Raw genomic sequence first — 16,497 nt, 5'->3', positions numbered from 1 at the left:
AGTTTGTTATAAACTGACTTTCATCGATTTTGCTCTGGACATTAGAAAGAGAAATATATAGAGAGACTTATTGGTTAAAACATTTCAATCGTCAATTTTTCGGAACAAAATCAATGATTGCCAGGTTACTTATCCATAGGCAATTTAGAAAAAAACTTGTCTTGATGAATTCAGTTATTCTAAATTAAAATTTGTATTTAGCAAAAAAGAAAACAGTTAAAAAATAACGCAAAAATCTTGTACAATGTTTATATTTACGTTCATCCTGAAAACATAGTTAGTCCTTCAACAGTGTATAGATGGTTTTGTGTATAAAATAGATTTCGCTAAGAACTAAATGCTACGATTGTTTCGAAGAAACTCAGACATGAAAAATACAGTCATGGGTGTTCCTCTGAATGCACGATTATTGGAACTTCCTAAAACTATTAAATTTAAAATCAGCAGTTTAGACATAAAATAATAAAAGATGAGTAAACCAGAGTAAATTTGAAAGCCGAAGCTACACATGACAAAACGACAAATGTGGAGACAATTCATAAATTCATTCGCATGTTTCACGTGTGACAGGACTAGTAACATCAGGTTTATTTTCTATAATAAAGACATCACATCATATACGTATATATTATGCTCTTCAAAAATATTTCCAATTACTCCCAGAGCTACGATACATATAAATATTTGGATGAATGTGTATTCCGGCCTGGAATAAACAATCGCACGGAACACCGCATAGTTTACAATTTAGTATATCTTCCTGAGATGTGATAAGTTTACATTCATATCGATAAAATCACTTGAAATTGTTTTTCCTTTTTTCGTAAATCACGGCACAATTTATCAGAGAGAAATAAAATGATTTTTACACATTTATATAAACTGCGTGCATGCATAAAAATTAATGTTTGTTTTTCTCTGGACTATATCTACACAAATTATTCCATATAATGTTTATATTTACAATTATTATGACACTTTTCGCTTGTTAAAAACTGCGCAATAATCAAGTAATAAAATAGATCGCGACTTTATAGTTAATAAAGTAAAATTCTTAATATACAACGTCAATTCTGTCTCGACGCACAGAAACGCGAACAATTATTAAAATCAATAAAGGCGCTTTTGATACGTCCCATCATCAACGATTATAAAACAATGATTATCAATTTGTTCGACGCTAAAATATATAAAAAAAAGTCTCAGCTACAGTTAAAAAATACTTGGAAATTAAAACAGAGAGGGATCCGTGGATGTTGACGATACAACAGAAATGTGATTAATGACTAGACAATCATTCATGGCGATCCCTAAGCTTACAATATTGGATCTTAAAGAATAGGATAATCATGGTTACGGTCTTAAGCAATAATATTCAGAAGCGTTGATCAAATCAACGAGTTTGGCCTGTCGACCTACCAGCATTTAAACTCATTATTTCCAGCGAGGAATAAGATTATCCGCGTTTCAAGATTCGATTACGAATATTGGCCCTGACATCGTTTGCTGGGTCTATTAGGAACTAAGTTCAATATTTAAAAACTGAAGGTCAAAAAGAACTTGGCACCAACCGACAATGCAGGAGACAATACTAGAGAAATTTTTCATTACGTACTTTTTTTGTCTTTACAATTCGCTTTATTCAAATAGAGTTAATTCTGTCCGATAAATGATCGTAACTAGCTCGAGCAGTTTATCACGCGTGGTTATACCGGAACGGAGCACAGAAATTATAAAACAATTTTCAGTGAAGCGCGCTCCTCCTATTTTGGCCATTTAACATATAAGACACTTCGTTGTGATTTCTCTCCCTGGTCCCCGAAACTGTCAATAAAAAGCGTGACGTTTCCTTCTCGTGGCTAAAGAACGCGAAGCAATCTCGCGGAAAATGATGAAAACGTTTGATACGCTACTAAAAAATTCTCCGTTGCTTCTTTTTTCCTTTCTCACTTGCCTACGATTAAAATTTTATGCGCTTCATTGATAAGAGATCTGTCTGAACATACTGCTAATCTCCTCGCTCGTTTTGTTCTTAGTCTCAGGAACTTTCTTGTAAATGAAGAACGTGAAGAATCCTTGAAGTACCGCGAATATTATGAACACATAAGCGTTCATCGCTTCTTGAAGTGGCAAGAATCCGATACTGACGATAAAGTTAGCAGTCCAATTGACAGCAATTGCAACAGATGTAGCCGCTGGCCTTGCCGATTGGTTAAATAATTCAGAAACCAAAAACCAGGGAATAGAGCCTGGTCCAGTCGCGAAAAGCACGACAAACATGATTACCAAAACAATCGAGAAGTATGCTGCTGCACGTGAAGTTTCCTGGAACAAAGAGTTTCATCTTATTTTTGTACAGATCGCATTAAAATAAATTTCAATATTAACGTTTCGCAGCAAACTTACAGCGAATGCTAAACAAATTGCCAATAAAGCAGTATCCACGAACATTCCGGAGAATCCAATCAACAGAAGCGTTTTTCTGCCAGCCTTTTCAACCAGAACCAAAGAAACGATAGTCATGAGAACGTTCATGGCGCCCACTCCCATCGTGGCTGATTGAGCAGCGCTCTTATCCAATTGGGCCATCGTGAATATTCTCGTGGAGAAAAACATTACAGCATTGATTCCGGACAATTGTTGAGCGAACATAATCATGATAGCGATGGTCAATGGAATTCTCAGCGCAGGATTCATAAACAATTCTTTCAACGTTACTTTTGGAACGAGTTTAACCGATTCGTATTCGGTTCTCATTTCCTCCATCTCATCATGCACGTCCACGGTGCCTCTCAGCCAGGAAAGAGCTAAAAATAAAATCATTAGAACGATAAAAATTTATCTTAGAGAAAGCTTGATAAAATTTACCTCTCTGAGCATCCATATCTTTCCCTCTGCTCAACAGAAGGAATTTAGGGCTTTCTGGACAAAGTGGCAGAGTAGCCAGTTGAAAGATTGCAGGGACAACGGTCAAACATAGCAAAAGTGGCCACTGATCAGATGTACCCAAGATCTGTTCAAGGCCAAGGATTTGGGCGATTAGAATAGAAATGGTGATGACCAGTTGATAAACAGTGCCCACGGCCCCTCTGAGGTGAACTGGTGAGATTTCTGCTAAATACATTGGTGCCAGCCCAGCGTTTAAGCCAGAATTTATTCCTATGAGGAATCTGCCGATGATTATCATCTCGTAGCTTCGCGCTGCCTTTGCAGAGCCCTCGAAGATCACAGTCAGCAGGACCAAAATATTATTGAGAAGAAGTCCCCCTTTCCTTCCAAACTTGTCGGCTACCCAGCCAACCATCGATCCTCCTATCATTCCTCCCACGCAGAATATGGAGACTGCCACTGACCAGATCATCGTCACCTCTGATTGGCTCGTCGGCACTCCTGTCCGGTTCTCTTTGATTTCACTGATCCAGCTCTCGATAAGCTGAAAACATTTTATTCCATTAATACTCCACTTTAGCGCTTTATAGACTTAATTGAGACGAGAAAATGACTTTAATTGTACGGTCAACTCAAAGTCGTCTTAGAGCCGATTGGTGGTCTTAAATTAGACTAAAATGTAAGCAGAATGTGAGAATCTCAGTGGTAAAGTATATCAAGTTTTTTTTTTATAAATTTTGTTACCTCCTGAGGAGCATTGACGACTCCAGTGTTGTATCCATGCTGGAAGGACGAGCCAAGGGCGGCTGCTGCAATAGCGAATGCCAGTCGTCCATTTAGACCCTGCAACAAAGCGTATTTAACAATCAACGACGATTTGTTAATTGCAATTAGCCAAACTCTTCCATTCAATAAACCTCGATATCTTTCAGTATTTAAACAATGGCTCGATACTCAATACTCTCGATCACGTTATAGTGGAAAAAAAGAAGGGGGGAGAGGTATTATGAAACTCGTATAAAAATGCTGTTTATGGTAAACAAAAATATATTTTTTTTTTCGAAACACTTAGTCCTCTTGCGAAACTCATTTAATCTCTCTCGACTTTCTTCGTTTCATTTCAATTTTACCAAGTGTGTGTTCAGAGCAGCGATAAAATTTGTCGGTTTGCAAAGATTAACAGATTCAGTGATATAACTATATATATATATATATATATATATTTTTTAGTTAGATTAATTCACTTACCGAGCGTTTAAAATATGGCATACTCTGTTCCAATTTCATTAGAAAAAGACCTTGGAATTTAACGTGGCGTCTGTTTTTGAACGGATTTGACTTTGGATCGTTAATCCGCGAGTCGCGTGAGTTTGGAAAGCGAAGGTAAACCCGAGTGTAATAACAGCCGTGCAAAGCTGTAAACGGCTTGCGATAGGCACGAGCTTCTTATCCAACGTTAATAGACACTCGGCAATCACCACTTGGCTTCTCCAGTTAGTTCTCGAAGCACGTGCAGCAGACTGCTAGGTCGCTACCCCCGCCAGTTTTACTTATACACTTGGCCTCCACAGCGCACACATCGACGTGACGTACGCACGACCAAACAACTACCAGTGTATTCGCAGAAAATGCACAAAGAAAATTTGTCTGGCGATTCCATCTATTCCCCACCACTCCCATACATTCCTACCATACTTTTTATCTCTTACAAACCTTCGATTTACCTGTATAGATCTATATATAAATCTAAAAGACAAGAAAATTCAATTCTAACCTCTAAATGCCCAGACATCGGACGATTTCGACCTTTATTTCCATATCTGCCTTTATAAACCGTTGCGTTGACCAAATTCTTTCATGCTTATACTTTTAAGGTTCGAAACAAACCTTCTGGTTAAAATGCAATTAAAGTGGTATAGTTCCACAACAGGAACTACACTATTATAACAAGTATTCTTACCGAAAAAATCTTGTGAGTTTTCTAGTTTTTCCTCCTTTTTTAAATTTGCAAATGGCGTCATACAAATATTCGTAGACTCGATCTGACACGTTGAAACACTTAAAACATTTTAGATAAAACGAGTGATATTTAGGTTATCATTTTTTTTTGCCGAACTTTGCGGACATCTAATGAGTCTTCGAAAAGAACGAAAAATGATACATAAACTTTTCCTGCATCGGATATTTGTTACCGAGGACTTGATAGAAAGCAGCTTCTGTAATCTTTGTACTCAACTTACAACTGTTTTGTCTCATTATTATTTTCATGGATGAACTTTGCACATTGTTATATGTACGTTACCCAATACTTATAAGTGTAATCATGCGTTTTACATATTTTCCAGTAATTCCTATTCGGACAGTAATTATAAATTGGAAAAGCCATCATTTTACGGAGAATTTTCATCAATATGCTTCTATTTTCGTTTAGTAAAATTACAACTGTTGTGTAGGCTATTATTAGAACATTAATATCGATTATTTTTAATATACTTGCAGAACTGCGTTACCATCCCTCCTTCCTCTCAAACGAATCGCTAAATGACACGTGTTTCGAATTAACCGTGAACATATCTATATGTGTCAGTCTTTGAGTATTTCATCGTGACGAATCATTTCATCACGCCTAGTTTTTCGCTAATTAAATAGCAAAAAATAATAGCTGCACCATTTTTAAACGGCCCAATTAACCGACAAATCGTAACACACTAGCTAGTTTTTATTTTATAAAAATTCGAGCATTCGATTTCGTTGTTTTCGATGCTTTCTGATTGCATCATTTTCTATGAATTATGTAAGCAACAATGTATCTGATGGTAAAATTATTGCCAACTGGAGGTTAAAAAGGGGGAGAGGGAAGATGATATTGAAAAGAAGTAGAAGTGGTGTTAGTTTAATCCGGTATATGAAGAAAAGGGAGGGGAGGGGATACTCATTGGTCAAGCTGGAGGCACGTCACCTGCGCCGAGCTCTCATTGGCCGAACTACGGCGGGCCTCCCCAACAAGGCCAGATGGTACCGCGTCATTTTACGTCGGTCTTTCTAAAAATAGAAGCTTCGTTTCTCTATGGAGCTTCGGAATTTCAAACGAAACCCACCTCTGCATGCCATTTTCACCATTGCACTCCACAATTTATTCCATTCTTCCTCATTAGCACTTAAATTTTCCATTTCCGCGCTGTGTATCATTGTATCGGTCAATGTATTATTCATCCGTTTCAATTGAAATGTAAAAAATTTTTTTTTAAATAAATAACTGTTACCGAGTCGACGGTTAAATTGAGCCGATAAGAACTCGTAGAAAAATAGTTATTCCTTTTGCAAAAAAACATTTTTTTTGTTTATGTAACTGATGAGGTAAAATCTTTTTGGATAGAAACCGTTAAATTTAAATTTGAATTCTTGCACAGAGATCTTAATGGATGAATCACGAACGATGATTTAACGATACGTGTATGTATTAGTGAGATTTCATATGTACGTGGGTGGGGATAACAAAGCATTTGTTTAAGGATCATCATCATGTACACGCAGGAAGGTTACTTTATAGAAATAATGATATAAGTATTTTTCAATGTCTCGGGACGGCTAAGGTCACCTCTAATTCGATCCTATTGAATTCAATCTGTGTTTTCCTTGATTTCTTTTCCACGTGCAGCCAATCGACACCGAATCATCGCCGTCGAGCATTCTATTTCTTGCCGTGAAAGTGAAATAGTCCAATACTCTACAGGTGTAGAAAATCATGTATAAAAACGTAAATACCTTTCTATTAAAAAAGAAAAAAACGATAGATCTAATCCAATTAATTACCGTAATTGCGCAAGTTGGAGCAAGTTTTATTTATAGACAACCTACCGCATTAAATTTAACGACTTGAATTTCCGTTTATGTCACCTTCATGCTTTAATGCTTTTCCGTCTCTGATTTGCACCCCCCCCTTATTCTATTTTTTCTTACAAGAGAGAAAGAATTTTAACCTAAGCTTCCCACATTTGGCGCTCAACAGTTGGACATGTGTATTTTCTTATTATCGTCTCTGTTGGGACAAAATACTTCCAAGAAAAATAGCAATAACAGAGATAACACCACATTTGTATATGTATAAAAAATTAGAAAGTTCTCAGGATACGAATGAAAGAGAATGAAAACCTTCGCTACTTCCAAGTAATTCGTAAGCAATTGCGGAAATGCTGCGTCCGTGTAGAAATTCATTCTATATAATCATATCAAAGAGTTTATCACCTCTTTTTTCCGTCAAAGTACAAAGTTTGCTAAATAACCTGAAATTCAAATGATCGACAGAAGGCGGAAGGGATAACTGGCGGTTTCTTCGAACGAACACAGGAAAAACTTGATGAAAATTCATGGCTGCTCTTGGGCATTAATGACTCTGGCCGAAGATGGGCAGCCTTTAAATGATGGCAATTTGCAAGAATGTACAAGCACTTTTTTCACATTTGACAGAAAAATTCTCACATTTGCTCGACCTTCGTTTAAGATCCAATATTTACAAACGACAACGGTCGCGCCTTCTTTCTAAATCGTTTCAAACGAGCCTCTTCTACGGTTATTTTTGTCCTAGGTCTCCAGTCGATCGTCAAAGTTCGCAGACAAGATTGAAACAACCATCGACACAACCACTTTATGATTTACCGCACTCAGGTCGATGGCCTGTTCGTGAGTTCATATGACAAAGGCAAAAGGGTCAACGTAGAGGTTAAGGATCGTAAGGTCTGGAAATTCAGAAATATTTGTTCAAGTCCAAGTGACAGCGAGGGAAAGAAAAAGATAATTCGTACCTTGAGCAGTTTTGTCTCACCCATTGCTGTGGAAGCTGCCGGTCACTATTAATACACGCAGTTTTGTGATTTCACTGTTGAGAGAGAGACTGGGAGAAAAAAATGTTCTGAGAGAATTCTTAAAGTTTGATCTCTTCGATCACGTTTCGGTGACGATCGCGCGCGCGCAACTGTCTCTGCTAAAGCGAACGAAGAGAAAGGCGAATTTGGTTAGTTCCCTCTCCAGGCCTTCCACTCTATTCAGCGCTACCATATGCTGGAACAGAGTACTCCACGATTCTGATTGGTCGTTCCTCTTTCGACCTTTCATTTCGTCTCGGCTAGGCGATCGCCTTAACCTACGTCCTACCTTATACCTATTAAACTTTTATCTATTTTCCTCACTTAACCCGCATCCGTAGTCAATCCCACAAACCTCTTCCTTCCTCCTTTCATTTCCCTTTCCTTCCCCCTCCAAAATCCAAATCTTCTCAATGCACAAGAGACTAACCTTTCTTTTTCCACTGTGACTAACTTTTCTCTCTACCCCTTATTTATCTTTTGTGCGATAAATGAAGTTGATTATTGCTCAAATATTATAATGAACATTATGCGTTTTGAAACTGTCTATGAGGATTGGTAAGTCAAAAAATTCACGCTCGACCGACGATATTCAACCATTTGACTCGACAAGAAGAAAAAGATGGTGAAAAAAGCTTCTTGACGATACGCAAATTGACATAAATTGACACAACATGCTTAACTGCGTACATAGAATTACAAATTACCCAGTCAGCGTCAATCAAATCGATCTGTGCAATTGTTGAGCTTCGAATGCGGATGAGAAAAAGTTTACGATATTTTCGCTAAATCGTAAGGCACTTGTGTTTGGCGATAATTAAGAAAACATGTTTGTTCGATGAGTTGATTTTTAGTTTCGGGTGGACAGCAAAGATCGAGTATCAACAGCGTCATTCGGACGATGATCAATTTTGTTTTGAATTTCGAACGACCGTTAACTATTGGAAATGCGAGGACGAGTAAAAATCGAGAGTATTCGTGACGACAGTTGGACGTTTGACTGGTGTGAGGACGGGTCATCCGAACTTGCGTCACTTTAATGCAAATTGCTCGACTATTCAGCGGTATTCCATCCATCTCGTCGTGAGTCCATATTCCATTCCATATTTTAGACCACTTGTGCGACACCTGGATCTCCATTGAAAACATAAGTAACATAACCCCTCCAGTCCAAACGCATTACAAGCTTTTTCCTTCTCCCAATGCCAAAGCTAAACAAACACCAAACAATTCCTCGCTCCTCTCATTGAATACTCTTCACTTAGAATAATACAGAGCGTATGGAACCTGAACATAACCTTCACGTAAGAACACAAACCAGTATTCGATAAATTTTCTTGATCCTTCCATCATTATGCGTGGCTTCTTTCGAATGCAAAGACAAGCACGCTATAAATTTTCTTTCAAGTTTTATTAGTTCTGAACTTTTTTTAATACTGAATAAACCAATTTTTTAAGTCTTTATTATCCCACGTATCATTCGTTGATTCCAGCCGAATATGAATTTTTCATTAGATTTTCATTATTACGCGCATTATTTCAGGCATAACGTTGATATTATCTTGCCCAGACATCACAGTGGTGTGTAGCGGAAACAATTTGTTAATGATGATATTCGTCTCATCACGTGTGCCAATTTTGCAATTACTAACATTGTAAACGAGTGCACGGACTGATGGATAGATGAATGGATAGATTAATGGATGAGCACGCAAATTAATGTTTACATTTACGAAAAAAAAGAAATAACAACTGGAGTGCCCACTCGAACGAACGTAATCTTGATTTACTTGATATTGTAAACTCGTTCAAAGCATTCTAGAACTTTCGCTCGAGTCAAATCAATCTTTAGAAATTTTAAATAAGCGATGATAATTACATCTTCAAAAATTCTGTTTATTTCAGTAATATACACTGCTACGATGACTGACGACCCTCCTAATTTGTGCCCTTGAAAGGTTAGCATTAATAACAATTCAGGCCCTTTGAGTCAGTTTAATATATTAATTGGCTGGAATGGACTATTGGAAGAGAAATAAAATGCCATTGTGATTGATAAATTCTGGTATGTGAAATATCAGCTCATTAAAATATTCAACATGGCTTTGATGCTGCTGTTAGTATGTTCCTCTGTATTTTTTTCATGATAGTAAACAGGGTCACTGGACTGATAATATTTTTTCATCCTGATTTTTGTTTTACAGATCGGTCGCAAGTCTCGTTCTTTGTTACTGAAATTTGTACTGGGAATGTGAAAACCTTAAACGCGGACCGTTCGATCGGTTCCACGAAGGATCAAGCAAATATATCTATTTGAGAACTGATAATCTCGCTTTTATCGATAGAATTTCGACACTGCTCGAAAACATGAAAAATGTAGTTGTTCAATATAGCAGTCTTATTATCTCATACGAGTTAATATTCGGGTCTGCTATCTTAACATTTCTCTTTTTTTTCTGATCCGATGTATCAAGTACGGCTGTTATCAGTGTATTTCACTTTTTTCGTCTCTTACTTTTCTAAAAAAAAGTAAACAGTACAAGCCGATATTTAATCTGCTTATGTGTATCTAGAAAACAGCGGCAACATTTATAAAGCGAACGCTAAGAATGAATGGGAAACAGCAATTAACAAAATCTATGATGAAAACCTTCTGTTAAATTGTTTTTTAAGTTAAAAAAGTTTATAGATGGACGAGAAGGTCATTAGTAGATTATAAATTACCCGACGACAAATGAATTGGTTATATTTACTATCGATACATCAGGCAAAATTTCCCATTAAAATAAAGCTAATATTTAAGCTGCTTTTAGCGTTAAATAAACTTTTAACTTGACACTAATTGATATCTCCTTTTTCATAGGTGCACGATTGGATATTTTAAAAAAGGCACGTATGCAAACATCTTCTGAACACACACCTGAATCATCGGTGGTTTATCAGCTATAGGCCAAAAAGGAGTGTCCTATAGAACTGTTTCTCTTTATGGGTTTTAGTGGATAGTATAAAATAAGAGAAAGAATACTATTCATGTCGCACTTACCCAATCCTTATCAGTGTTACTGGACTGGTTGGGTAGGGAAGAAAACGAGAAAAATGAATAGTAATGCTATTATACTATAAAAAAGAAATATTTCCAGTACCATTCATTTCTACATTACCTTCTGAGCAGGAGCGAGGGCAGTTGGAGTGGCAGATTGTTCCTGAATGTCCTCGTTCGACTGAATTAGTTAATAGGAGGATTAGCTAAGAATGCTTTTAATATCTATTATTAGTAGACAAATACATTAATTGACTTCTTTGAACGAATACTGCCAATGAAAGCGGACTTTATAGAAGAAACAATTACTACCGCACTTTACATTGTTTTGATTAGAGTATAGAAATTTTATGTGCACCACTGAGGCATGATATTAATTACCTTCTCGTTATTCTCATCCATCACGAAGCTGCTTGTAAGAAAAAAAAGTAAAAGTAGAATACGGCAAACGGGACGTGAGAAAAGTATTCGATGGGAATTTTGGAATAGGAAAAATGGTGAAGATAGTTGAGCGACAGGTCTTTTCAATTTGTAATCGGTCAATTGAATATTTGGAAGATTGCGCAATCTCGATGAACGATTACGCAACAGATGATCGAGTAGCATGACGCGAGTAATTAATCAAATGCTTCTCTCATTATTTTTCTTCGAACAATGCCGCATTTGTATTATCGACTTGTCTTTTTCGTTCCTTACCGGTAAGGTTATTTCACGAGAGGTCACGTGGCTACATCAGAACAATCGAATGCACAACATACGTTACAATATATCGCCAGTTGAAGTTTAACGAACGTAATAAGTACTGTTGCTTGATCGAAGCCTCGATGCGAAATCTACGCGTAAAACCGGTAAAATTTAAGTTGTAATTCTTGAAAGTGTGGATTCCGAGAAGAGTGATAGGGCAAAGGTTAACTGGAGGTCATAACATACGTTGCCTCTGTTGGCGAAATGGATTGAAACGAGGGAAAAGAAATCTCAGATCATGTTTGCATTTTATCACACCACATAGCAAGCTAATAAACCGATCGGTTTTGTTGGTTATACTTTCCTGGAAGAAAGGCGTAGGTTTTGTTAGTTTCTGTGGAGAGGAATAAAGGAGGCACCATTTTGTATGTTTTGTGATTTTTCTGAGAACGAAGGATTCAAACTGTGAGACTATGCTTTTTGTGTGTGATATTTTTGTCAGAAAACTTGTTCTCACTTACTGTTTTCCAGCTGCACAGCTAAGACCGACTAGTTTACTGTAGAAACTCCCGTTCGATTCTCGTGTGCGCTTATTCTTTAGCAATATAGTATGACGACCAACTTCGCTCCATTTTCTGGCGCAGGCGCAAAATTCCTACCCTGTATTTCCACCCTTCGAGCGAACCGAGACAGCCCATTCGAAAACCCCTTAATTACCCATTACTCCACTTTCATCATTTCTGCTCGAGAAAAAAATATTAAGAACGATTAACTCTATTCCCCCACAATTGCTTCAATCCCTATCTTAACGAATTAATTTAATTTTATAATCTCTGAAAAAAATAACTTCTAAAAAAAGCCGATACATATCATCCAACTCTGCAGATTTTCGTTCAAAGATAAACAGAAGAGCGGAGACCTGTTTAATTATATATATATATATATAGCACATATCGAATTGGAATAACTTTTTATTTGTAATTTCTCTAAGATCATGTATTAGTATTGAAAAGATCTTATCGAAGTAAGCAATTACGAAGGTTATCCCATATCGAGTGCGACATATTTTTAGTGCCTGTATAAATATTGATTAAATACTAATCGAGTCAGTGATTTTTAAGTTTTCCGAGTCAGCGAGCGAGGAGATTATAGGTTAGAAAATTCGAAAGGGAAGAAAGATCACTCTCGGTATATAGGAGCGAGAAAGAACGAAGAAGCAGGATCGATAATGTAGAAGTGTCGATGGGTGAGGATGAAAGACTACAACTACTACTATAAGCGATTTTGTTTACGGTGTCCGATCGATCGATTTCAACGCATAAATGCATACGAGCAGCATTCAGTATAGAAAAATACATAAAAAAGAATTGTAACGATGCGGACGTGAAGAAGAAAAGTTAGCGTAATCCCGAGAAGCTTAGTTATTGCGTCACAAGAGCAAATCTAGCTGGAATTTCATCATGTGGAGGGAGGAAGGGCAGTGGAAAAAGACAGACAAATTGATGGAGTGAGAGAACAAGGAATGAAGTCATTGAAATAGTACAAAAGAGACGACGAATGAAACAAACAGAGCAAGATATGTGCAGCGGACTTACCAATATTTGCTTGTTGTCTAAATGAAAATCAGTATGCCCAAGCTAGAATCTTTTAGAAATAATCATAAGTGTATTTATTTGATGCATATATATTATAGAGAAAAATCAATCGAACGTTTGGACTGTTTGGAATACATCAAATCGAGTCAAATGCATACTGATGGTTTGACAGATAGAAAAAACAAGATAGAAAAGGAGAAGAGACGTTGGAAAAAAGAAAGAGAGGGAGGGGGAGGAAAAGAGCTCTCCAGTCACTAAAACGTGCGTATGTTATGCTTGTTACGTCATTCGTGTAGGGGTTCAGTTACATTACACAGGGACGTATACTTTACGTCTGTATTTGTATTACAGCATATACACAGCAATGTGGTACATCGTTTGTTATCATTTTCCATCTGAATTTTCTGTATCGGTTGACAATTCATTCATTCAATTATCAATTTATGTCCTTCAAATCTTTTAACCTATTTACCGTACATATTTAATAATTACAACATTTACCGATGATTCAAAGGTCTTTCGTGCATCGGCCGATAATTTGCATTTATAAATGCCATTTATTACAATCCACATAAACAGATAAAGGTAAATGACTTGCCGATACTGTTACTATTATCTTATCGGGAACTAAACGACAACCGATTGCATAATAATACAGAGACGCAATTGAATTTTCATCCAAGATATCTCGTGCCTTATTAGATAAGAGAAATGATTTTTTTAGCGCCTCGCACGTGTTCATCTTCAAAATGATGAGAACGAACGTAAGTGAAAAAAATGCGAGGGATGCCACGCGAAAATTCGACACCTGTCGAAATTCCCTAACCTAACCGGAAATAACAACAGTTTCTCAACAGACGTCTAATAATAGCACGTGTACCGTTTTGCCTCGTGTTGCTTCAACGTCATTCACTGCTGATTGATCATTTTCACGCGCTACTATGTGCTTTCGTCAATAACTACCCACTATTTTCTAATCAATTGTGCCCAGATTCAACTGGTTGTTTACCCTCAACAGCATTTCTAGCTTCGATCGATTAATCCGATCAGTGTAAACACTTTTCATCCGCTTTTTCTCGGAGCTCGTTTATGTCTAATAAATATCTTTTCTATTTATGTGATTCGTCAGCTTTTAGACGCGACAACTGTTGATAATCGAGTTAATGCCGATAATTCAGGAAAGAATGTCGTTTATTGGTTCGACGGGTTCGACTTTAACCTCTTTGCCGCCATTACGGATGTTTATATATCGATAAAGCAGTCTCGATGATTTTAATGAAAAAGCGTTAATAATTATTATCACCAGACGCCACTCAGCGTTTTTGTATTATATCATAGTAAACAAACGGATTATTTACGGAGAAAGAAGTGTATTTTATGATTTGTTTGTCGATAAGTTCACTTACCTTTCTAGCGGAAAGTGGTATAGTAGTTTCCCTGGTATAAATTGGGACGTCAAGGTCACTAACACTGCTACTGATACTAGGAGCTCTCGAATCAGGTCTCATTCCTGGAGGAACTGACAGATGGGTCGGCCTCAGAGGATGCGATTCCGCAATGAAACCCTCACCAAAATCATCGTCATCCCGATCCATCTATAACAACCGTTTGTCTCAGTTTACAAATGAAGCGGCTTTTATCATTTTTCTTTTGCTCTCATTACATAAGAAACTTGACTGATACTATTAAAAGTTCGGCACATAACTCCAATGTGGCTACACTATTATAAATATCCATAGCACTATTAGACAAGGGCTAAGATAATTTTGTAAAAGTCTAGTTATTATCAAAAATTAAACGGATCTTGTACTTATCTAACTTTTTTAAATGGTATGATTGTCATAGTGATTTTAGCCAATAATTTGATTTTACAAAAGTACATTTAACCCTCTGTGTAAAGGAAGTTTCTGGTTACAACTTGTGATAGTAAACAATTAAACTGACCTATATTCAAGATATGAAAAAGATCCGATAAACAAATGGAGATTTTAGTTTGTATATATCAGAACAAATGTTGACAATATAGTAAAAGTTAATATTGATAAATATAATTCTTTGAGATAGACGACTGTAGAAAAACTTATACATTTATCCAACCGAATTTTTATAAAAAGGAAAATATTTTGATTGCTTAGGAAATGGATAAATTATGAATAATTTTACGTCGTAAGACGTGGTGGTTATTCTACGGCATAGAATTAGCATGGAACGTGACAACCAAGCTTTACTCAGTTATTTGGCAGATGATCAAGGCTAGTAACCTAATGACACGATGTTGACTTCTACTGCTTGTTCAACTATCATTCAACAATAATTTTATCCGTTGTCCTAGCCAATAAATATTATACATCTATCAATATAATGATTTAATCATCTTCAATTGACAATGTTTCAATCTTGATTTACGTTCAGTTGGAGAAAAAAAAATGGTTATGTATCAAACGCAACGCATTGCATTCTTTTTATCAAGTCCCTAAAAGGATTGTATTGCAGAGGTCAAGCGCAAAACTAAGCCATCCCATGTTTAGTGTTTATTAATACTAGGTCTAAATATGAGTAATGCTACGGTTTTCATCATTACACCAAATCAAATGTGTCTCTCTCTTTCATTCTACATTTTTAGTATTACCATTGCTAAAATGTAACAGGCAATATTATTCGTTCTAGTTATATTGTTAAATGTTCAGCTATGCATAAAAGAAGCTAGATTCTACGATTCGTATAAATATACAAACTATGTCTCAATTGTTTATCGTATGCCCGGTTTATGACTGTTATTATTGTGTTTTGTGTTATGAGTAAAAATAGAATAGCAAAAGTAGTAAGATGGGGTAAAATGAAAGAATGGCGGAGATGCAGTTCTGGGCACGATCCAGATTATCGATATCGTTATTAATATTATTTCTATTATTGTTGGTATGATTAAGATTAGGCTAGGGTAGGAGGGACGAGGTTATTGTCGCAGGGCAAAAGTTTTCCAATGTTTCTTACAATATTTATAATAGGTGCCAGATAAGACGAGGATAAGAATGCTGGTGAAAAAATTGGAGTAAGAACAGAGTGCACAGTGTAGATGTGCTCTTGAGACTGAAGTAGAGGACGCGTTCATACCAACCCAACCCAACTCCAATATCGTCGTCGGCGCCGTCACCGAAGGCAGAACGTAGTCGTTAGCCCCAAGCTAGATTTAATTTTAACGCGCGCGTCACTATAGACGAGCCTCTGTTTTTCTAAGATGCTCCCGTTCCGCTCACCCTTCTCTTCGGTACACCTTCCTTCACTTCCTTCACACGCTTCTGTTGCATCCTCACAATTGCAATTGGCTGCAGCTGATCAATTGATTTCAATTAACCTCTGATTCCAATACTTTGTGGTGATATAGAAACATTCCCATTGGAAATTAAATGGCCTGAAGACAATATTGAAA

At 36.7% G+C, this 16,497-nt stretch overlaps 1 protein-coding gene and 1 long non-coding RNA gene across 3 annotated transcripts; one reads left to right on the top strand and one right to left on the bottom strand.

Moving 5' to 3' along the window:
* Positions 1-235: 235 nt before the first annotated feature.
* LOC136784686 (solute carrier family 2, facilitated glucose transporter member 1-like) lies at positions 236-16,320 on the bottom strand. The gene is made up of 6 exons (XM_066745538.1): positions 16,062-16,320; positions 14,477-14,665; positions 3,634-3,732; positions 2,869-3,433; positions 2,407-2,807; positions 236-2,325 (listed from the first exon to the last, which is right to left on the bottom strand). Exons 2-6 carry the CDS (start codon positions 14,663-14,665, stop codon positions 1,978-1,980), a joined length of 1,602 nt encoding a protein of 533 aa, XP_066601635.1. The 5' UTR covers positions 16,062-16,320; the 3' UTR covers positions 236-1,977.
* LOC136784711 (uncharacterized) lies at positions 8,397-10,475 on the top strand. 2 transcript variants are annotated; one of them, XR_010824446.1, is made up of 4 exons: positions 8,397-9,055; positions 9,295-9,526; positions 9,657-9,867; positions 9,956-10,475. It is a non-coding gene; the product is annotated as an uncharacterized lncRNA (long non-coding RNA). The 2 variants fall into 2 exon arrangements; XR_010824445.1 differs by having other exon boundaries at positions 9,657-10,475.
* Positions 16,321-16,497: the final 177 nt, after the last annotated feature.

Source organism: Prorops nasuta, unplaced genomic scaffold (assembly GCF_024137725.1).
Source record: "Prorops nasuta isolate Cenicafe-Biocafe unplaced genomic scaffold, Cenicafe_Pnas_1.2 PNAS00065, whole genome shotgun sequence".
Classification (NCBI taxonomy): Eukaryota; Metazoa; Arthropoda; class Insecta; order Hymenoptera; family Bethylidae; genus Prorops; species Prorops nasuta.
This window is presented reverse-complemented; position numbering and strand designations above follow the sequence as displayed.

Excerpts from the sequence above, each read along its gene's own strand:
- LOC136784686 (XM_066745538.1), bottom strand. The coding sequence starts at position 14,665 with ATGGATCGGGATGACGATGATTTTGGTGAGGGTTTCATTGCGGAATCG. Across the intron at positions 3,733-14,476 it reads TACCACTTTCCGCTAGAAAG|GGTCTAAATGGACGACTGGC; the intron begins GTAAGTGAACTT and ends GCTTTGTTGCAG. Across the intron at positions 2,326-2,406 it reads CAATTTGTTTAGCATTCGCT|GAAACTTCACGTGCAGCAGC; the intron begins GTAAGTTTGCTG and ends TCTTTGTTCCAG.